The sequence below is a fragment of the Letharia columbiana genome, assembly GCF_014066305.1.
Source record: "Letharia columbiana isolate WasteWater2 chromosome Unknown Sc0000078_s0, whole genome shotgun sequence".
Lineage (NCBI taxonomy): Eukaryota > Fungi > Ascomycota > Lecanoromycetes > Lecanorales > Parmeliaceae > Letharia > Letharia columbiana.
Genome location: NW_023501123.1, coordinates 46218 through 69429, shown reverse-complemented (window position 1 = coordinate 69429; position 23212 = coordinate 46218). Strand labels below are relative to the sequence as shown.

The following is a 23212-nucleotide window of genomic DNA, read 5'->3' as shown; positions in this document are numbered from 1 at the left end:
CATGATTCTGCAATGAGCTGTGAGGGGAAACCTCTCGGGGACAAAGCGCATGTATTTGTGCTTTGCAGCCACAATATTCTGCTCGGCAGATTCAGCTTGTAAAAGAATTTGAGTCGTAGAAGAAGGGCGTCCAACATTGAAGAAGATAATGCATGCATTAGACGCGGCTACCGATCAAATCGTTCCAGGTCTCATTCTATAACAAAAATGACTGAGATAGAACGTCGCGTTTCAGCAAAGCAAAAGTACCGCTTGAGCCGCCGCCTTTGATCTTTTGCATGAAAAGAAGTACGGCGCAAACAACTAGATCCAGCCAAGAACTTGCAGCAATACCAAAAATGATTTAATCAGCAAAAGCATGATGGCATAAAGTAGACGCGGTAGGCTGACTTTAAGGCCATGGAAGAGAGGTAGCGCATGCAGGCTGATTAGATCTTGCATGACTGGGAGTACAATAGTCCTTTCTAGGACAATACGCAATTGGGTTCTTAGCCATTTGAGTCCAAGAGCTCCTTCCACGAGGATTGGGTTTCTGTCAAGCCATGCTCCGAGATAGGTCGCTACTGCTTCTGTCAACACCAGGTCGCGAACGCGTCTTTTTGTTCGCCACTTCCGAGTTCACCGGTCTGATGGTGCCTCATCTATGCGGTCTGCGTTGCATTCATACTCCGTATCAGCAGGTGTTGAAGGATTATACTCGGAGGAGATGAGTTTGATACGCGAAAGCTGTTGATAGGAGGAAGTTAATTCACCAAGATCTACTTTTACAGGGCTTGGCAAAATTCGTCATGTGATGCCGCTAGGCCAGAATAGCTATAGTGTTTCATGAAATCTTTTGGTCTGTGTCGTGATCTCTTTCATTCGGCCACACATTTGATACATCGAAGAACGTGTCATCAGTCTCCATATAGAGCTGGTAGCTATAACCAGAGGGAAGTTCATGGCCTATCCCACCATTTACCCTGCTTTTCTCGTGATGAAACCCTCCTCTTGTTAAGCAGCACTCGACCACAACACAATCAACCTAGCAATTTTTGCGGATGAGACTAGGACCTCGTACCTCACCGTGGTCATCGGGAAACTCCTTTCATATTCAAGCGACGGATGTCGAGTGCTTACAGAACGTCCGGTGGCGTTGCCCACGCAAGGGCGTCGATGTCGTCTCGTCCGTACGCTGAACGGTCACCCCACCAGTCTGACAAGAATGAAAGCCTGCTAGATCGTGTATCAACATCAACATGTTTGAACGCCTGCTTGGTCCGCAGGGACGATACACTGTTTGGTATATTTGACAACTGCCTAGGTTCGCGGGGTCATGAGGGTATGCCCAAAGAAAATAAATCCAAAACCCCCTTCTAAAAAAAAAAATTGCTCGCAAGGTCCAACTGCTGTATGGTGTCATGTCTGGTAGTGGAAAGGATACAAAACTAAAGGTTGTCTAGCACATGAGCTCAAAGAAGCTCCCACACAAAGCAAGAGCAAGCCTTTCTCCCTCAACGTCTTTTTGACGAGAAATATCTTGTTATCTGAACGCGCAGCCGTGGCAGAAGGTGTTCATCTATCTCTCAACAACTTTCTTCCCCACACGGTTGTGCACAAGCTCTTTACATCTTGCTATTGCACCCAAAAGCATTTAAATAATGCGCGGACATGGAGACCTGTCGTCCCTAGGTGGCCCAATCGTCACAAGGCCCGAATCTGCGTGCTACCTTTGTTTCACACCGCTTGACCGGCCGAAGCTCGAAATCTCAGAGCAGAGCTAGCAGGAATCTGCACTATTTCTTCGCACACCGGCACCATCCAGGTCACCGAGATTGGACGACCTGCGCACCTAAATTTCCAAAGGCCCACCCTCTGTGCTTTGCTCTTGCTTCCTTCCACATCACATGAGATGCTGGAGCTTGGAATTTGAGAGCTGTCGTGACCTTGCAATACTTGCCACTTCATCTAAGACCACCGAGATCGGGACTAATCTACAGATCTGGAGCTGCAAGCATCCTAGTCTTCGCAACCTCCCCTTACTCGTCGCAGACTCTTCCTTACTTACCTGTCTTTGGCTTCCTCACTCTTATGTCGTTTTCTATTCGCTGTCTCCGACAGGATGGCTTCGTACGGCCAACCGAGTCCTTCATTGCCAACCACTTCCCTCTTCCACCTCTCAGTGTTCGGCGGAAATTTAGGGCTTTCAGATTCGACATGGTCCTGCAATCTCCATTTTGGCATCGCGTCGATGTCCCCAAGCTCGGAAAGCTTGACTTTCAGCTGGCATAGCCCTGCTCTGCGTAATCACTTCATTACTCCTACAACACTTTCACCGACTTTGACTTTCAGTGCCGGAACATAATTCTATACATCCCATTTCAACATTGTTTTCATGCGTTTGAGCTCACACAGTCTTGCACCTTTAGGTTGATAAAGCTCTGCTGGAGGAATCTAATGTTACTTCTACGTCTAATCAATCTCACGAAGTCGAGAAAACTAAGCTGCCAAGTTACTTATTTCCACGTCACTTTCACATCACCAAGCTTGAATAACTTTGAGCCCAAGTCGGGAAAGCTTTGCTTTACTTGTAGGCACGCCACTTCTACGTCCCACAAGCCTCTTAAGCTTGAAGTCTCCAATCCAACAAGTCTCGTACACTCTTTCATCATATGCTATCCCTAAGTAAATGAAAGACCATAATGAGATTTGACAGAGATATTCTTTTACCGCCTTTCTCAGTACTTCCTTCTACTAGCTTTATGTCCTTCTCTGTGTATCAAACTCGTTGGAAAAGCAGTAAAATCATACATTGAAAGACAGTGCAGCAGCTACTGTAGTTTGCGTTTTTCATTCACGCGCTTGCATGGTACTATACTTCTTTCTAAATTCTTTAACTTCCAAGCCGATACTGCTTTACAAAGCCGTTTTTTTATTATACATCCTGATTCACATAGTATCTCGCTATATTTGATCTGGATCACCAATCACTTCCCAGATAAAAAAAGGAATGGCATTGAATCATCAGTCTTCTATTACTTTTCAGATGAGATATAGAACAGAGATAACTGCGCGTCTTATTCATAACGTGGTCGAATTGGAGAAGCGTAACTCTATCAGTTCTTAGACGATACAGTAAGGTAATAAATATATAATCGCTTTACGAAGTCAGTCGATGCGAAATAGCCTAAGCCTATCACTTCTGAGATGAGGTGAAGGATGGCAATGAGCGCGTGTTTCTTTCACAAAGTCAGACGACGTGAAAAAGCCTAAGTGTGTCACTTCTGGGACCAGATGAAGGATTGCAATGAAGGCGCATCACATTCACGAAGTCAGTCGGAGTGAAGAAGCGTAAGCCTATCACTTCTCGGGCGAGACAAAGAATAACAATGAATAGGCATCATCTTCACGGAGTTAGTTGAAATGAAGCAGTGCAAGCCCGTTAATTATCGGGCGAGTCGGCGAACGGTAGTGAGTATACGTCTTATTCACAAAGTCGGTCAAGATGAAGGAGCGCACGCAATGAATGCGTAACGCATCACTACTCTTTCGAAATGAAGCTCCATGAGCATCGAGGACTATATATACCTGGGAAACCCTCGACTCCAAGCCATCTTTCTTTCTACAACATCGGACTTGCAGCCAAGGACAGCAGCAAACCTTCAAGCACATCAGCCAAGTTGGGTCTTTTCTGTTTTCATTGCTTCACCATTCTTGACCATAATTCTCTTTGCTTCTTCTTGAATCGGACATTAAAGTCACGCATAGCAGTCATCAAGTCTTTCTTCTACAGTACCAGACCTCGAAGCCAAGCACAGTATTCGATCTCCCCTTCCTTTTCTCAGCATTGAACTGCAAAGTCAAGGACAGTAGTCACCACTGACCTTCATCAAACATTTGACTCCCTTTGCTCTTACAATCTTCTGCTATTGCGATACTCGACAAAGTCATATTCATCGAGCTTTTTACACATTTATCATTCATTTGTTCGTTTGAAAGCATGTCTTCGACCGGGAGCATTGATGAGAACGCAGGCTCGGAGCCATCGCGCAGGTCAATTCGCGAGAGGAAGCAAGCCCAACATTTTGGGCACTCTGAGCCAAATGAGGAATTAGAAGAGCTTGTAAGTCGATTTCTGATCTGGGCGTGCTCTTAAAAAACCTAGCATACAGCAGCACACTCGTTGGACTTCGTGGCACTGACTCTCCTCAGATCGAGGCTCCCAAACCAAGGAAGATTGCGCCTGCTGTGCGCAAAGGAGGCAAACGAGCAAGTGGGAGGCCAAGTTTATGGGTGAAGCTACCTCTACCTTCTCAAACCCCTCTTTTGCCTTCGCCTCGACCTCAGAGCTCTCCGGAAGTAAAGGTCGAGAACAGTTTTGGAGCTCCGCCGGAATCTTCCTCTCAAAATTCGAAGAAGAGGAGCGCTGCGCTTCCTGATAGCCACGACGAGTCTGATCTGTTCGCACCATCGTTATGTCATGGTACGACCCTAAAGAAGCAACGTCTGGAGTCTTCGGCTCCCAAGCAAAGGGCAGCACCAAGAGCCAAAGTCGCGCTGGATTCAGATAACGAAACTCGTCCTAAGCCTCGAGGCCAGCCAGAAGTGTGGGCAGAGATGCGACAAGCATTATGCGAGTCGCTAACCTACTATCAGGCATACCAGTCAGGTGCCTACACTTGGGGAAGCTCAAATGGGTCGGCTGGTTATGCGTACGGCTTTCTCTTAGATAACGATAATGACGACTATGGCTATATGGACGAGAAGGTTGTAATCACCAGACTCGGCGGTGGAATGACTAGCACCAAGTCTGGCAAGATGGTACAGACTGAAGACCAGAGCAGCTCGTCCAACAAGGTCACACCATTTGTGAATAACCAACGAGACCGCGTTCCTGTGATACTCATCGTCGGCGCCAAAAATCCACATTGTCCCACGAAAGTGCCGCATCGTTACAACGTGCTGGGTGTTTACCAGGTCACAGACATATGGTCGGAGAAAGTCAAGGGAAAGGTGGTGTGCCGAGTGCGTTTTGAGATGCTTGACCTCAAGACGCCAAGCTGGTGCGGCATCCACGGATCGTCCTTGCCTACGCCAACCCCTGATTATAGTACAAAAGCGTCACTCAAGACTTGCACCACTTGTAACACTTCAAGCAAAGAAGTCTCCACAGCAGGATGGATGTGTCTCAATGAGACTTGCGCGAACTTCTCAATCATCAACGGACAGGCGGACCAGGAAGCTCCGACCTGGAACCCAGCGTTCATAGACGAGCGCAACAAATGGCCTGCCCATATCAAAGCGCCTTTGCAGCTGAAGCCGGCTCCTCCGAATGGCCTACTGAATGCTTCACTGATGGAGACATCTTTGCAGGCTTGGAAAGGGATGGTCTGTCGTGATTGCGGCAGATGCAATTCCCGAACAAAGTGGGACGAATGGAAGTGCGAAACCGAAGGTTGCACCTTCGAGGTACCCATCCATTATCCGATCATTCCACGAAGTCAGCTTGCACCAGATCATGCCTTCGCAGCTGAGGGACATTCGATCCCATTCGACAAGTGGGAAGCACCGGTCGTTCGCACAGAATCAGAATTCCATGGCTATTGGCGAAAAGCGACGTACGAGATTTCTCCCGGCAACTGCATCACTCACTACTTCGCAAATGAGGTCATCAACCGACAACCTGGCGGGGCGGATGAAGCCCTCGAGGCCTTACAAGGAACCAAATTAGGCATGCAGAGGTTTCCACTGGAGAACAGCCCAGGTAGGTGGTTCGCAAAATGGTTCACGCACACGGTACTAACTCGAAAAAAGTGGAAGGCGAGATGATAACAAAGCACTTTGGCATTAACTTTGTATGTTTTCCTCTAACATCCGCACATCCGTCATTCCTGCTAAACCGGTGTAGGGCTTGCCATACAACTACGTCGTCGCAGTCGACTCCAGAGGCTTCTCGGAGGCTCCACCAGCGATCATGGATGCCGTAAACCACCTGACTTGGGCTGGCAAAGACGCGATCAAGGATGGCTCATACCGGCCGTTCAATGAACTGCTGTGTCTGGGATACATGGAGAAGCAGTCAATTGGGGTAAGTCCTTTATACTTGCAGTACTACTCAAATCTTCTACAAACGCTGATGAGATCCAGTGGCACGATGACGGTGAGAAGGATCTTGGCCCGGATATCGCATCTTGGTCGCTGGGAGGTGCAGCCACCATGGGCTTCAGGATGAAGTCCAAGTACTGGAAGTTCAAGGAACGTAACGCCGATAACTACGATCCCGAGCTGCCCGTGCGCCCTGGCTCTCAGGCTTGGAAGGAGCGCATCGCCCTCAACGAGCTCTACCAGGCTGGTCACATGGACGAATACGAACAGGCCAAGACGGCGCTCTTTAAGGCCTTGGATAAGAACAAGAATAACGGGCCTACTGTGTTGTCCTTGGAGCTCAGGCACGGAGACATGGTGGTGATGCATGGTGAAGACATCCAAAAAAACAACGAGGTATGCGCTCCTGCCCACCACTATCTCTTTCACATCTATTAACACGCCTTAGCACGGTGTTATGCCAAAGGGAAAACTTCGCTTTGGATTGACGGGCCGGTACATCAAGCCGGAGAATATCCCGGTCGAGGAGCACTGGAAAGGAGAATTCACCATCGCGCCGGAGAAGGTCTATGATGGTGATTTGGCACTTTTCAAGGCGAATTTCCCAGAGGAAGAGGATTAGACGGAGGATTCTGCTGGAAGGGCGGGCGCATAGCATGGGTCTTAACCACGTACTTGAGACACTTTGCAGCAACTTTGGTAGAATTGACGCTCTGATTTACTAGCTTTTGTCATCATGAAGCAAATTTTGGTTGCTATTCATGGTAGTTTCCCCTTACAATGTGACTGTAGAGAGGTAACAAACAGTTCAAAGATATGGACTTTGAATATATCAAAGTACTGAGTAAAGAGACTTTTGAGATTGCTTGCCCGTATAACAACGCATTCGAAGGGTAAATGATGGGAAGAAATAGTAAAGCTTATGATAAGTATAGGCTTCTTACCGTTCTTTCGATCTAATTTAAGAAATAATTACCTCTCAAAATGAGATGCTAATGAATATCAACCCCTTACTTTATCGCTTTTTCAATTTCAGCTTTCTCTCTGCGCGGGTTTGGAGGAGATAGGTCTTGCGGCTCAATGGGAAGGATGAGCGAGAGGGGGGGAAAAAAAAGGCCCCCCTGAAAATATGGCTCCTTACTTCGGACCCTTGGTAATCCAAGAGGGCCGAAATATAATCTAGCTACAAAAGTCGCTCCCATCATGCAAGGCTCTTCTTGTACTCACCTTGACGTGTGGAAGAACGAATGACGGACGAGGCTTCCGTAGAGTCGTGTCGTGGGTGTCAGAAGAGAACACAGATAACAACGGTAGGCTCGCGAATCAGAAGCATTGCGGTGGGAATAGGAGATCACCACTTGTAGGGTGGTCAAAGTATACGGAATCCAATCCCCAAATTCCATGCTGAATCGCATTCCTTGTGTCAAATCTGCCATGAGACGGGAGATAGCCCCCCGGTGAATGGCTCTGTGAGTCCCACAATATCGACATGAGATTGGAGAGCATCGCTAGAGCGGATAAGTCTCACAGCAGAATATTTACGCGTGCGAATTCAATCATGTCGCGTTTAACTCGGGATATGCGCTAGCGCGTATCATATTTAGCTCAGCCTTGTGAAGTCATTTTAAAATCTAAATTCTCCGTTCGTCAGACTGTTCCTACCTATACTGCCTGCATGGTCGTCACTCTCTCATGCCAACTGTCGAAATATCTACAGACTTCTTGTTCCATTGTTCTACGGGGAAAAAACATTGTTTTTATCAAGCTTGACCCCACCTACTCCTCGAGAATACACCGTTCAACCACCTAGATCCCGTTTGCATGGGAATGTTTGCCCTTGTTCAGATGGCGGCTATCAGTTAGCCTACAGCTCAATAGCTCAGCATGATGCACTTTATGAATATCCTCGAGCCTTGGCGCGGTATTCTGCCTTTTTTTAAGGTGCCCTACTCTCCACATTCCTCCCTTCAACGCCATCCTCACATGCTGTCCATTCCGAGGCCAGCAAGCGTCTTCTCTTATGAAGAAGACGGGGTTTCGTCACCACACCGCTGATCTGGCATCTGGAGATCTTACAATCAAGCTAAGGGTTGACGCGACATCTTTCAGTCGCTTGATTCAGAGTGAAACCTCAGATGTGCCAGAGGGACGCCAAGTGGTCAGGATGAAACGGCTTACTGGATTTGACGGCTTACTTGTATCAGCGACCCAAACAACAGCGCTACCGTCTTCTTTTCTTTGCTGCTTCGTTCGCATCAAGCCTTCGCGGTGAGAAGGCAGAAAAACACTTCTGCCTTGAGATTCTGGCCATACGGCAGGGGCATAGAGGCCTACGCCATCAAACCCACTCGACTGGGAATGCATATATCAGGAGACAAGTCTGTCGTGGCTTCAGCCACAATCCATCGCAGGAGTCCTTGCTCAAACAAAATGCAGCCTAAAATGTTCGAGGATGCCTTCGTGGCTTGTGCCTACGGAGCAAGAGAGCACCACCGACATTGTCTTATCAGTCTACTGATAGGTTGGAGGTGACTAAAATCTAGAGACGGCACGAGTGTTGGAATCATCTTTCCGGCCGCACCTGGCGGCGTGAGATCAAACACGGGAAGTGCAATGCGTAGTCTCTTACATGATTAGCACGGGCGCCCACAGCTATACTACCAGATCGTGTCCTGAATGAAAAAGATGCTACGCATGGCAAGGGGAAATACCCCAGCTCATTGCTGCTAAGCTTATGCATGAACCTGTGAGTCATTATTCGTACAAATGGGATAAGAATGGCGGAAAATCCTCGACAAGGTCTCTAGGCCATTCGCCGTTTGGCGCACGTATGCACCTAGAATTCGTCGCACTGGAATTGTCACAAAGACTGTCAAACGTTGGCACATTAAGCTTATAGGGACCGGGCATGTTCGCCTGCATGACGCTTGTCGAGACTAATGACCTCCTTGCAACTCATTATACCAGGATTCCAACTGCTTTGGCTGATAAGAGCCAATCGTGCTCACAACTTTCGATCACTGCTCTCCATAATTCCAAATGATTCAATTGCGCACGGACTCTGTGGGCGGAACCGGCATGCGCGAAACAGATGCCCCTGTGGGGTACATCCACGCAAAGCCAGGCGACCGTTCTAATATGCTAAAGTAGACAAGGAACGGGCTCTAAATCTGACAGTCCTAATTTACATTTGCGCTTCCAGTAGTACACATAGATCACGGCCCTTTCCTTTTCCTTTTCCTTGAACATTGAAACAAAGTTACGGTCTGCTAACACTTTCTAGTCGCTTGAGGCCGGCATACTTGCGCGAAGTGGTTGCAGATCTAGGTAGACCTTCTGTAGCGCGGACGCGCTCTCAGTCCCGTCCCTCAATCTCCACGAGTCTTCCATTTAAAGAAGAGTCTAGACTCGGGAAATTCTACTGTTACTCGAAAACGTGCAATTCTAGATGAGGTCGCTGAAATGTCACTGAAGTACGCCCTGGGATACGCTTTTTACGTTGGGACTCTGATTCTAGCAAAACCTCTAAACATTTCTCTAGCTTATAAAATACCAGCTATCTTACGTCTTCCTCTATCATCGGATCTCCTCGCATCGAATGTGGACACGACTTCTGCCTCGAATGACTCTACTACATCACTCAACGTGACAAGCGGTCAGCCCTTACGTATCCAATGCGATGGCGCTTCTTATGGCTTCGATCTGGACATTTTTGATTGCGAACAAGCGAAGGCATATGTCCCTCCCAACGCTGACCAAGTTCCATGGGCCGACCGTCACACGGGCAGCCAGGAACAGATTTTTCCTTTGCCCTACAGAGCCATGGGCGATAAAGCGTTATGCTATGTCCAGCCGGTCCTCATCGGTGGTGCTACCTCTGCAAAGGCAACCACCAACCAAGTCCGCAATGCTGCCGCTGCGGTTCGACATGAATGCTTTTCCGGTGGTAAGTTGCAGGGTGGGATTGCTACGAACATAGGTAGGTAGAAGACTCTGTTGCTGAAAGATCACGATGGTATCGTTGGCCTTGGCCGCTACGACTTATGAAGCCTACCAATGCTGACTTTCTGCCTCACTCAGGTGGCGACAATAACCTTGCAGTAATCATGAGCGCATACCAACCACCATCAGCGATCCAGTGCAGCGGAAAGTTCCGGGCCATGAGCTCATGCCAAGATGTTTTAGAAGGCATGCCAGTCACTACCGAGAAGGAAGCCTTCGGTCCCCCTACTGATCGGACGACGCAAGTCTTGCTACCTCAAGCCGTTGAGTCATGTGAGATGATCAACGGACCACCATGTGTTTTGGTCTTTTTTTCTGATATATCCTCAAATAGATGACACTTTCTGTCTGCTGAGGATAGTCGACAACTCCACCACGTCGGACACGGCCGCGTGGTATGAATTTTGGGAAGCGACCACGGCGATTTGGTCCGTCTGCGTCAGGCACGGGCAGGGCGGGAGTCTCGGGGGCCTCGGCGAGTTCCTCACGGTCACGAGTGGTGGAATATGTGGCTAATGCTTTCGGATCTGTAGGGGACCACGGCCAGCTTTTCTTGACAATGATCGCTTTCGATGAATTGTCTATGAAAAAAGCGCCGAAAACCCTACATCGTGTACAGTATTTTGGGCAAGGGCCAAGGGAACATGCTAGGCTACAAAAAACGGGATAGCCGGCCGGCTAACATTGTAGGATGGAGATCGAAGGTTGTGCTTCTTTCTACCATGCGCGTTAGTCGACGAGAACCATGGGGTGGAGGGATGACGGGAGGATTATCTGGAGTCTTGAGGCGCATTTGGCCGAGGAGGATACAGGAATGAATGGAATGTATACAGGGATGTCGAATCGGCTGGCCGAGCAATGAATTGAATGTCTACAGAACTATCGGAAGAATGAGCACCCAGGGTCACGTTCTACGCATACTCGATCGTAGCGCTGTAGCCAGTCCCCGTCGGCCCCGCGTCGGAACCACTGATATACCCACCCCACTCCGTCAGCCACACCCTCCATATTCACAGACCAATCAACGAACGTACAGAGGCCGGCACCAACAGTCCCCGCACACGCCAAGCCAAGATCTCGCATACCGCCCGCCCGAAGGGGTTCACCGGGACATTGAATGCGCTCGGAAGTGTTCCGGCACGCACCCAGCTTTAGCCTACAGCCCCTACCACAGCCCGATATCGGTCAATCCGTACGCTCCCGGGAAACCGTCCGGGTGTAGGTAGGTGGGGTAGGGCTACGTACTGCTAGCGCTGGGCTGGACTGTGGGTGTCGACGGACGTAGTGGGTAAGCAAGTGATCGATCACTCATTCAAATCCCCCCCACCACTTCCTAATCCCCGCCGTCTCCTCCTTCTCCACGCGAACAAACAAACAAACCCTCACTCCACGCCGCATCATCCACCCCTTCCCCCTTCCCTCCCCTTCCATTTCCCTTCCGTATACAGCCCCCATTCTTCCATTCCACCCCCCGCCGCGCTATAGTCGCGCATTTGGGCCCCGCGCCGCGAGCTAAGCGCTTGATTGCGGCCCGGTGGCATGGGTGGAAGGAACCCAGTAGTCACAGCCGGGGGCTCGAGCAGGGATGCTGGACGTATTCACACTAGGGCCTCCTTCGAGTCCTGGCTCGACTTTCAAGGGTTCCGGCTTCCTTGCGGATGCTCTTTTGGGAGGTGAGATTGGCTCGACTTTCAAGGGTTGCGGCTTCCTTGCGGATGCTCTTTGGGAGGTGGGATTGGCTCGACTTTCAAGGGTTCGGCTTCCTTTCGGATGTTCTTTTGGAATGTGGGCACCCGAGCCAACGCGTGTACGTACTCTACGGCGTGCGGTTTGGTACGGGGGTTGCGGACACCGAGTGATAAAGGATGACCTGTTGCGCCTGAGGAGGAGGACGGAAGAGGAGGGGGTGGGAGAGAGGGGTTGTGGTTGGAGAGGGGGAGGTGGATGGGAAGTCGGGATCAGATCGTAGAATATTTGTCGGTGTGTGTTGGCCTATAGACGCCTACGCCTACCCTGCTCAGATCGCGGATGCTAAATCGAGAAGCTTTTGGGAAATATCAAGAAATGAAGTGAAGCACAACGCCCGCCAAGCCCGCCAATACCACAAAATCCTACCCAAATGCCGACATTCGATGCCGTTTGTCATGAACGAAAACCAGAGTCGTCAAAATTTCTTCCACGAACATATTTTCCGTGATCGTCTGACAACGCGTCAGGTCCCGCTTCTGTATCGAAATTCCCGTTGCCTATTTCTGGAAAGTCATAGCCACCGAAGTCTCCAGCGATAGTGGGACCAGTGCCGCCAAAGCCCATTAAATCGATTTCGGGCCAGTCAGTTCCCACAGCGTTCTGATCTGGAAATGGGGTGAGATCACCGGCCGACACGTTGTCCATGTTCTTTCCGCTAAATGGTCCAAAAGGTGGAAACATCATGTCCTTGGTTGAGGACTCGCGTGACACTGCAGAGGAAGTAGAATTGGTCAAAGAATGCGTGATGCCAAGATTGAAGTCAGGTGGCCTGTTCAGGACTGGATACTCTCCAGACAAAAAAGAGTCATTGGTGGAGAAGTCGAACATCTGGGTAGTATTCGGGTTCAATTCCTGGAATGTCTGTACCACCTGCTTCAGCTGCTTCTTCACGGCCTTGGTTCTTTTGGCCTGGCGCAGATTCCCATGCTTGGACAAGACAAGCAATGCCGAGGCCAAGCTCGACAGTTCTTCGTTTTTGGCCGAAACGAGCGAGGCTTCAGGTTCCACATTGAGTCGAGAGCGACTTTGGAAATACGCAAGTGCTCTGCCACAAGCGTCCAAGCCCAGCACGAGAACTTCCGCAATTGTACAGGGACATAGGTCCATAGTCATCCGGCCACTGTCCTGCGGTCTTTCTAATGCAGCGCTGACTTCCAGAAGTGCTCTCGCCGACCGAGACATATCCTCTATCAGGCTGTCGGTCACGGGAATGCTCCCCCGGAGGTCGGGAGAACGGGGAAAAAGAAAGTGAACGATCATAGTGTGATACGTGGATAGAACAATGCTTTGAGAGATTTCGCATCCTGCATGAGGTTCAAACAGCTCTAGTGCGCCAACTAGCACATGGCGAACCTTCGAGCACAGAGTCGAGACGTCTTCGGGAGTATTCTGAAGTGGGCTAGACAAGCGCTGCAGCTGGCGCAGTGTTCTTGTATGCCACGATGCCCGTTTCGAGGGTTCCGCCAGGATCTGTTTTCGAGGGTAAAGAGCATAGATGTGAGCGGTCGTTGACGCCACGTGACTGATTGGCCACAGATCGCGGATGGTTTTAGCCTGGCATGGCAGCGTTGATATATTATCTGATGCCGAGTCAAGCGCGAAGACCTTTGAAAATGTCTCGTCTATCGGCGGGAAAGAAGTCGATGAACTGGACGGCAGTAGCTCCATTATCGGAGCATCCATTTGCATGAAAGCCCAAAGTATGACGGAGAAAGTGATCCACCGAATACCCCGGGCTAACTCAGCTTCGACCTCGCCAATGTCCAATCCATTGATCTGGTTCAGTCGAATTGTGGGTGCCTGGAGGCTGGTGACAAGATTGCTGGCATGGAGGAAATAACATATGGCTCGCCTGGCTCTGGCAGCGCAGAGTTCATACCAGCCAAGCAATGTCAACGCTTGCACGGTAACGAGGTCGACGTTGGTACCGGATATATCGAAGAACTTTGAGTTGGCCCATCTGAAAATCTCAATTCCTTTGTCACGTGCTTCCGAGTCATTCTCAGCGAATTTGACGTCAGCCAGAATGACAGCGAGGAGTATATTATCGCGGGCTCCGTCCCGGCAGCTTCGCAGTAACAGTGTCTTGGAGACGATGACGGCAAGAGGGTGATGTGAGAACCAGACGTCAACCATTTGCAGGGTCTGGTGGTCATTATAGTCAAGAAGTGGGTTTTGGGCTTCGGTTGGTTGATCGAACATGTTCTGGGTATCATCCAAGGCTAGGCATCTCTTGAAGAGCCGGGAACCGTCATCATCATCATCAACAGCCTGGTCGCAGGCCAAGTCGCCAAATTGGAGAGCCACCATCTCCACAAAGTCTTTTATCAGGACACGCAAGGGCTCTTCGTATGTGATTGCTGGACGAGGCAATGTATCGCGGCTATGGATGGAGGTCTGGGTCTCGGAGTTCTTGCGGCTAAGAGCGGAAATGGCGTTGGGGCAGGTCTCGACCCTCTCGAACCCTTGAGCATCAAAGAGACGATTGAAGATCTGCTGAAGGTCGGCAGCAACGGTATGTTTCGATGCCGTATCCATCTTTTGAGTACACGAGCGTTCTCTCGGTCTGAAAGCCTGGTACGTCTGACGAGTGACTTGTGTGCTGAAATTGTTGAGGCTAGGATCAAGGATAGGAGAGGGTGTTGGAGGATTCTTCATAGTAGGGACCGAGTTTGCGCTGTCGACCCTTTGGCTTGTTCCTCGTTTTGCAGTCTTCGAGGTCAAGCCTCTGGGTCGACCTTTGGAGCCTTCCCGGCCATAAACACAGTCGATATTCCTCTCTCGGCATGCGCTACAGATATTCTGGCCAGAGCACCGAATCTTTCTCGACCGGCAGAAGCCGCAACTCCTTCGCATTGAGGGTTGTTGCGTAGACTCTGTCTCGTTTTGTATGAAGGACATGATGGTTGTGTATGAAGATGCAAGAGACACTAGCTGCGTGAGGTGTTAATATTCGAAAAGTGACGTTCATTCTCGATGGACTATTAAATGTGATTCGGAGAAAGTGATTCCACATGTATGAAACACCATGATGTCAAAGGGATTTTCCAAGTATAAAGCTGGAGAGTAGATCAGATCTGAAGTAACGTTCACCCAGCGGCGTCACAGCAAAGGTGAACGCTTTCGATGCAACGCTAGGATCTCAATCTGCCGCCGGAGATTTCCGTTTCAAGCATAGCCTGCTGTAGGATGAGGTCAGGCAAGGATTCTCGGGTCAGCACGAAGCTTGTGGCAGCCCACTGGCGAGTCTACTGTAACCCGGTCTTCAAACACGGATGAGTAAGATCTGGATTGCTTGGCGAATACGCTGGGGGGGGACTTAGCCGATACACTGGAAATATGGTGTGGCCGGACAAGAGAGCAGCCCCAGGGCGCCCCACACGCCCCTCATGCGCCTGCGGTCATGTCCGCTGCCTGAGACGAGATATTCATTGGGGTTCGACACCACTCCAGTCAGGGGTAAAGACTGACTACTCAAACCCGCCAGTTGGACGGGTGCTTCAATCTCGACAGCTGCGCAGGGTCTATCGCGGAAAGCAGTCTTCGACCCTGCACACTGCGTTGGTCCAGACAGATTTGTAGCCTGACTCGTACCCCATTCAACGAGAGGGTGATGAAAGGCCAAGTCCAACCACAGATGCCTCTTCATCATCATGCGCAAGGGAGGTAGGGCGGAGAGCATTGTTTGAAAGGATTATTGGATGTAGGATTTGGGGGAGAAGTTCTGGCGAGAGGGTGAGGGTGTGCAGCGAGGGGAAATAGGATGAATGGGATGTGGGTAAGTAGGTGGGATTTGTAGGTAGCGAGTTTAAGTAGGATTGACGATCTGACCTTATCGGAAATGCGTTGCCGACGTTTCTTTTGTTGGATTTATTGCTGCTGATGGATGATCATATGCATCCGAGACGCGTCTTTTGGCGTAAGATTCTTACCGAGGTCGGCACACACGGCACACAAATGTTCCTGCACATGCCATGAAACAGCTCCAGCTGTCGAAGAATGGTCCGCCTGAAGGGTTGCCTAAGGTACTTACCTGACGGGCGTGCTTGCAGATGCCACACCGTGTTGAGGCAGTAGGTAGTACTGAGGCAGTAGTACTACCTTAGCCTCCGAACTTAGGGTTAGGGCTGGTGTTAGCGCTGTGCAGGACTCTTGTTGCCCACCTACTCTACAGTGTACAACGTGCGGGTACGAATGTGGATAATGATTCGTTCAAGCGCGCCAATCGGGTCTTCTTGTAGTCTCAGTATATGAATGTCTACACGAGGGGTATGCCGTAACGAGCTCGCGAAACGATTGGCATCCGAAGCTTTGGCATGGATAGTGGTGGGGTCAAAGCATTTCAAAACACGGCCATTGCACAGGACATACTGCCTCGCGAATCGTCTGAGTGTTTGAATCATTACGACGCCGCAGATGAAGGAAGTGTGAAGGAGGGTGGGAAGGGAGATGGCATTCTGAGTATTCATAACTTTTTGAAGGGTCACGTCGTCACACCGAACACCCATTGAAGGTGAAGTAGGTGGGGGATTGCTCATGATTCACATTATGACCTCGTGTACGGGCTCTAGCATAATTCAGCAGCAGCAGCTTGATCACCCCCACCCGCTCGTGTACTCCGGCCCGCGCCCCATTGCTTCGCCGTACTCGTACTCGTACAACCTGAGGCATCATCAGATGCAGTGCAGGGGCCAACATCGGGCCAGCTCTTGTCATTCTCATCGCATGCTAATCATCCCATATCATGAGGCTGTACACGCAAACTACGGAAACCCAAACAGTCTATCTCTGTGTACTTCAAGTATTGCCATTACCATTGCTTCTACAACGATCCAAGCCTTCGCAACCAATTAGCTAGACTCGCCTTCACCAAAGTCCTCCACGTCTAATCTTTCAGAACACAGTCGCCGACATCGTTGGCGTCGCCAACTCAGTATCCGATGCCTTCTTCTCATCCAACCTTTCGGGATCCACAGCCCTGTTCAGATATTTCCCTGGGTAGAAAGCATTCAATACACCCACGGCGATGATGATCATTCTATGGTACGGCTCGTCAGCGAAGACCGATCGTGCTGAGAGATGCTGAACTCACGCTCCCTCCAGAACCACAAAATCTGTCTGCTTCTTCATCAGCGAGCTGCCCCAACCGCCGGCCAGCTCAATGACGCGGTAAATGCATCGAATCTCGATGAACAGCCAGGAAGTTGCCAATGCAACAAGGAAGTAAATCAAGCCCTTGTTGTGTCGGAAGATACCAGGGGCTCTCGCAGAAGCTTGTGGGCTTCGATAGACACGGAATGCGTATTCCGCGGAAAGAACAGCAAAGAGGGTCAAGCTAGCCACTTGAAACGCCAATCCTGCAAGCTGGAAGTTATCTCCGACGGTGAGACTGGTATCATTTTGTGCGGCAACGGATGCAAGTCCACCACCAGCACCTTGAACTGAAGTCAGCGATGGTCTTTTGCTGCAAGGGACAGAGCAAGAACCGACCCTGGAGCGCAAGAGAAACAATGTCGCAGCTGATGAAAATGTAGGCGTAGTACTTGGGCGGCAGCCGAGATACTTCCGTACCGAAGAGCAGAACGCTATAGGTGAATCTATGAGCGCTCTCTAACGACTGGTCGATCTGGGGCAACTTACAGCCGTGACAAGCAAAGGTAGATCGCCGCAGAGAAGAAAGCCGGAGCAATCGTGAGGCAGCAGATCTGGATCAGGAACCTATGATCGGGTAAGCTCACTACAAACTTCCAAGACATGCGACCTTGACTGACCCGTTCAAATTGAAAGCATTCGGATGCATCATCAATCTACCGATGTATCCCAACACCTCGCAGATACATCCCCACAACATCGCAGTCAACGTTCCCCAAGCGCGATAGTACCATCCCTGTACCCCATGTCCTACCAGTGCCATACTGAAAAGAACGAGCAATGTGATGTCTGGGCCGAGGGACGGCGAGTAGCCATAGAATGATTGCGAGACTGGGCAGTCGGCGGATATGTTGGTGCAATCTTGCGCACGAGGCAGCAGGAGAGAAAGAGGTGACATGGTTGCGGTTTTAATTGAAGGGTGAAGAGAAAACCTGGAAGAGGGAAAGAAGTAGGACAATGTCTGAGATATTCTAGAAGTTCTGAAGAAATGGGAGTACTGAGTCTAATATCTAGGTCATCGGATCGAAATTGCACACATGTCGCGCTTTTCGCTGCGTCAACACTGTACAGCTGCGGAGTCTCAGCGGAGCAAAGAGGCTCCGACTCACAGCAACATATGTCGTTGTCTATGCAACATCCAATCAAAGACAGTTTCCTCTTCGCCTAATTATATTCAAGCTTAAATTGCCCGTCCGCGAACGGATACTTTATGGAACGGAGGATTTTGCGGTATGGACCTATGAGATCACGGACATTTGCGAAAACTGGGGTTGACTGGATCTCACGTCGGCATGATTATTCCTCCGACTTCTAATGGATCATCCATACGACTGTCGTCTGGCACGAAGCAGCTATACGTCGTATGAGACTTCGAACATGAGATACAGCAAAAGACTCCGTGACTACCACGGGGCTGTCGCTGATCGCAATCCTATTGCCTTCACATAACATGCACTTCCACACCACTCAACAAATTTCTTCTGCGATTCTCCATTGCATTTCCATCCGGTCTCGTGGAACAGTCTTCGGATCTCAAGACATTCAGTCTCATGTACGAAGCTACAATGCACAACAGACCACTATTCCTCCCGCAAAACTCCATGCGCTCGCGCGACATGAGCGATTCTCAAGCATACCACCTCAGCAGCAGCCTACAACCACATCAAGTGACTCCAGCATCGAAGCGAGCAAGCAGAATGGCTTCGGTAACGAAACGAGAGTCTCAATCAGCACCAGCACAAAGCAAAGGCGCAATGTACAAGCCAGGTAAATGGCTCTACTTGGCCTTTGCGACTCTAGGCCTGCTCACTGTCATGGTGGCATTGGACGCTACATCTCTCTCGGTAGCACTGCCAGTAAGCGCTTCTTGTGCATCACATCAGAAGTAGCAATGCTCACAACTTCACAGGTAATTTCTGCAAAACTCAACGGCAGCGCACTCGAGGCTTTCTGGGCTGCAACGTCTTACTTACTCACTTCTACCGTCTTTCAACCAACCATTGCCTCCTTCTCCAATGTCTTTGGGCGAAGATGGGTTGCGACGGCAGCAGTGACCATATTCCTACTCGGTCTTCTCCTTTGTGGACTTGCGCAGAACTTTACGCTCCTGATAGCCGGCAGAGCGGTTCAAGGAATTGGCGGTGGTGGCATCGTTGTACTCACCCAGCTTATCATCTGCGATCTGATTCCATTGAGGTTGAGAGGGCAGTGGTTTGGCGTCATCAGTGGGATGTATGCCATTGGCTCAGTCTCAGGACCGCTGTCAGGAGGCGCGTTTTCGGAAAAAGTGACTTGGGTACGCATCCCCTATTGAAAACTGCTTTCGCTCTACTGACTAATAGCACAGCGTTGGATCTTTTGGATCAATCTACCCTTCACCGGTATAGCTCTAGTGATGATCCCACTCTTCATCAAGCTCCGCGCACCTCGCAATTCCTTGTTCCAAAAGCTCGCCCAAATCGACTGGATGGGCTCTGTCATCTTCATCGCCTCCACGACCGGCTTCCTGATCCCGCTATCCTGGGGCGGCGTATCGTACCCATGGAATTCTTGGCGTACCTACGTCCCTCTCTCCGCGAGCGCTCTCGGCCTGGTCGTACTTTACATGTACGAAGAATACGTGGCTACGAATCCGATCATAAGGACTAGCATCTTCAAGAACCGCAACGCAGCGGCGGCGTACATCAGCGTCGTATTACACGGCATGGTCGTCGCCGGCTCCCTCTACTATCTACCACTCTATTACGAAGCAGTCCAAGGCCTCTCACCCATCCTCTCAGGCGTAGCTCTCTTCCCTGAAACCTTCACCGTAGCCCCAGGCGCCTTCATAGTCGGCTCCCTAATCTCGCGCACCGGCCGCTACCGTTGGGCTGTCTGGTCCGGCTGGTCCATCACGACACTCGGCCTCGGCCTCCTCTACCTCCTCGACGTCCACACCACTACTGTCGAATGGATCTTTCTCAACCTAGTCGTCGGCGTCGGTCTCGGCTTCAACTACACCGCCCTTGGCGTGACGCTCCAGGCCGCCACCACCGAAGAAAACATGTCCTCCGCCGTCGCCATGTTCACATTCTCCCGCCTCATGGGCCAAGCCCTCGGCGTCGTCATCGGCGGCGTGACGTTCCAGGACCAGATGCGCACAAAACTGTTAGCGATACCTTCACTGGCGCCAATGGCGGACCAGTATGCGAATAATGGGGCGGCACTGGCGCTGCAGATCAAGACGATACCCAATAACGATGACCGAAACATGGTCATTCAAGTGTATGCGGATTCACTGAAGACAGTCTGGGCAGTCTTGTGCGGAGCGGCAGGATTGGCACTGCTGGCGAGTCTGATGATCACGGACCTAAGCCTGGATCGGCAATTCATTTCGCCGCAGCAGATGCACAGCGAGAGCGACGATGCCGCCCTGCTCGACAACACAGTCGAAGAAGGCGGCAGCGCAAGCAGTCGCCCCGCAGCTCAAGAAGAGGAGTACGGACTCGCGGAGACGTCGGGCGGAATGACCGCCCTACCCCACTGGTACGGCACCGACGACTCCACACCGCCGCAGCAACAGCAGCAGCCGGAAATACCTCGAAAATCGTCCCGCCGCAACTCGCGCTGGCTCAGCGGCTTCACGCTCGCGGAACCGCGCGCCTCGCGCATGTCTGGCACTGTAGCAGCAGACGACAACGGCGACAACGAAGCCTCGTCTCGCTTCTCACAAGCATCCGCCGGCCTCGCCAACGACGACGGTGAGAAGATAGCATCATACCAATCCTCACGCTATTCCCGCTCGACCCGACACGACAGCGCACGCCCGCCATCGCTGCCACCGGCGCATCATCACCCCCATCATGATCAGCGGGCTTCGATAACAGGGCTGCCGTCGATACCGGACCAGCCGTCGCTGGCCGAGATGATGGTAGATGATTTCGACGCGGATTCAGAGCTGCCGACGATCCTGCCGCATCAGAGGCAGTCGAGCGTTGTGGTGAGTGAGAGGCCTAGGTCTTGGGCGCCGGTTTATGGGATGGGGTAGGCCGTTCGCGGGGCGTCGAGCTGGTTGGGTCGGGGTTTACTTGGTCATCAGAAGCGGGTCATTTTTGTAGCTCCTTAGAGTCTGTACGTCAGATAATACGATCCGGCCTGTTTTTTTTTGGCCCTTTTTGAACAGCAACTAAATTTGTAACCCTGACAATGACCTCAAGGCAAGGAAGTAAACACTGGGTTGGAGAAGATTATACGGAGGATGACGTCGGTGGTTTAGTGAATTATATAAGGCTCCTTCTACGCGAAAATGTACCCCTCAAAATCTAGGCCGAGGTGGAGAGGTAATCAGGGCACACAAAGTCCTGGGCAGCGCTAAGATCGTAGCCCTAACCCTGCTATCGGAAGGCAGCCCTGTGGCTGGGAGCCTAGAACTATTTCCTGGGGGCGTATAGGTTCGACTTTAGGGGCTTCCATTGGGCGTCCCACGTTGGATAACAATTCCAAGACACTTCTAAGCGTAAGGTATGGTCCAGGTAGCATCCGGCGGGGCATTATCCGAGATCTTGGCATAAGAGTCTTGGCGTCCAGGACGTTTTGTGCCGACCTTCATACTATACGCGATATGCTATAGCTAGCGGAGGAGGCTGGCAGAGACCTCCATGGCAATCGGATGACTGTGTACCTTCATTATGATTCAGCACGCCTATGCGAAGATGGATCTCATCCTCATCGTCAGCCCAATGATCGGGCTTCCTCACCGCGGCGCGAGACGCACCGTCTGGGTGAAACAGCCAGCCGAATGGGACCTCACAATGGCAATGCAACTTTGAAGGTTGCTCATCTTGCAACAAGTATATTTGTCGGTGATTCTCCAGATCAGATCAGTCGCATCAGATCCCGCTGAAGTGTTTCGGATGGCGCCTAAGGTTCCATCTCGCCGCGGTGGTCATCAACTGTGGGGAGTCTCCGCCGCGACACGGAGAGATTGCTATTCTGTGTCGTATGAGACCTGCCGATCCAGCAGCAGCCACATTGTCTCTAATGCTATAACTAGTGATGGACGCATAAATCAGGTTAAGAACGTGTTCAATTTGTCTGCTAAGAGCTACCTACTTCAATTCTGAAAGCAGCACCCACTTGAAGAATATTGCAGCGACCATCACCTGCGGTCGCTATTCTACGTCAATGGAGTCCTTCTTCCACATCCAAGGCGCCCCCGCATCCCCTCTTGCACCCCTCATCCTCATCCACCCTATCTCCGGCATTGCTCTCCCCTACCTAACGCTCGGTCCCCTCTCCTCTCCCACCAACCACCAACATTCGCGCCCCGTCTACGGTCTCAGCTGCCCCTTCTACGAATCCAAATCATATCAACTACCAGCGTCCTTCGCCGCCCTCGCTCGCGATTATGTCGATCGTATAAGGAAAGAAATACCACACGGCCCATACATTCTGGGCGGCCTGTCGATGGGCGGCATGATAGCCATCAAAATGGCCGAGGTACTTGAAGAAGAGTGTGAAATGGTGTTGGGGGTGTTGTTGATTGATAGCACAAATCCCGAGGGATACCCTCCCTTCGACGACCCACGCGAAAGAGACGAGATTGCGGAGTGGACATACAAGACTTATGCGGGTCGGACTGGGCTACCCGGTTTTGAGGAGATGGGCTGCGAAGAAGACGGCGTGCTGGACGGGGAGGTGGATAAGGATAGTGGGCTGGGAGATGAAGAAGATGATGATGATGAGATGGATATGATGGAATACCTGCCCAGGATGCGGAAGCATATCTACAACAGCTTGGACATGGTTACCCGGGCTGGGGAAGGAGAATATTTGCCCAAGGGAGTCAAGAGTCCTGTGACACTGGTGAAATGTACACAACTCGCCTCGCTACCGGAGACGGTGTCCGAGTACAGGAAGAAGGGTTATCACTTCCGCTTCCAGGACGAGCGAGCTGGATGGACGGTGGACAAATTCCAGAGCATACCAATAGATGCGCAGCACGAGGCTGTCTTCGATAGCCAGCACGTGGGCAGGGTCACCGACATCCTTAGGGGAGTGCTGGAAGAGATGGACTGATTTTCCATTCACGTCCTGCAGTAGATAGAACGCGCAGTAGGATATAGCCGGGCCGTTGCCCATCAACGAAAAGACCGTCAATCCTGCTGGAATCACATCTATTCACCTCCTTGAATCCGCATGATCCCCACACGCCCTATCCGCCACCTCCGCCCAAGTCCCTACCCTT

General features: G+C 50.9%; 6 protein-coding genes across 6 annotated transcripts; 4 read left to right on the top strand and 2 right to left on the bottom strand.

Annotated features, from left to right (window-relative positions):
- Nucleotides 1-3979: 3979 nt before the first annotated feature.
- HO173_012339 (uncharacterized protein) lies at nt 3980-6706 on the top strand (the record flags this gene model as incomplete). Its single annotated transcript, XM_037314211.1, has 6 exons — nt 3980-4102; nt 4192-5743; nt 5794-5834; nt 5888-6067; nt 6127-6480; nt 6533-6706. The coding sequence occupies 6 exons, from the start codon at nt 3980-3982 to the stop codon at nt 6704-6706; spliced, it is 2424 nt and encodes an 807-aa protein (XP_037158887.1).
- A 2840-nt stretch (nt 6707-9546) lies between these two features.
- Nucleotides 9547-10756, top strand: HO173_012338 (uncharacterized protein; the record flags this gene model as incomplete). The annotated part of the gene is made up of 4 exons (XM_037314210.1): nt 9547-10063; nt 10165-10359; nt 10421-10561; nt 10620-10756. The coding sequence occupies 4 exons, from the start codon at nt 9547-9549 to the stop codon at nt 10754-10756; spliced, it is 990 nt and encodes a 329-aa protein (XP_037158886.1).
- Nucleotides 10757-12228: 1472 nt separating this feature from the next.
- HO173_012337 (uncharacterized protein) lies at nt 12229-14806 on the bottom strand (the record flags this gene model as incomplete). The annotated part of the gene is made up of 2 exons (XM_037314209.1): nt 12229-14769; nt 14801-14806. 2 exons carry the CDS (start codon nt 14804-14806, stop codon nt 12229-12231), a joined length of 2547 nt encoding a protein of 848 aa, XP_037158885.1.
- Nucleotides 14807-16728: 1922 nt separating this feature from the next.
- Nucleotides 16729-17884, bottom strand: HO173_012336 (uncharacterized protein; the record flags this gene model as incomplete). Its single annotated transcript, XM_037314208.1, has 5 exons — nt 16729-16873; nt 16928-17270; nt 17326-17420; nt 17476-17553; nt 17607-17884. The coding sequence occupies 5 exons, from the start codon at nt 17882-17884 to the stop codon at nt 16729-16731; spliced, it is 939 nt and encodes a 312-aa protein (XP_037158884.1).
- Nucleotides 17885-18551: 667 nt separating this feature from the next.
- Nucleotides 18552-21013, top strand: HO173_012335 (uncharacterized protein; the record flags this gene model as incomplete). Its single annotated transcript, XM_037314207.1, has 3 exons — nt 18552-18842; nt 18896-19282; nt 19334-21013. 3 exons carry the CDS (start codon nt 18552-18554, stop codon nt 21011-21013), a joined length of 2358 nt encoding a protein of 785 aa, XP_037158883.1.
- A 1136-nt stretch (nt 21014-22149) lies between these two features.
- On the top strand, nt 22150-23043 carry HO173_012334 (uncharacterized protein; the record flags this gene model as incomplete). The annotated part of the gene is made up of 1 exon (XM_037314206.1): nt 22150-23043. One exon carries the CDS (start codon nt 22150-22152, stop codon nt 23041-23043), a length of 894 nt encoding a protein of 297 aa, XP_037158882.1.
- Between the last annotated feature and the right edge of the window lie 169 nt (nt 23044-23212).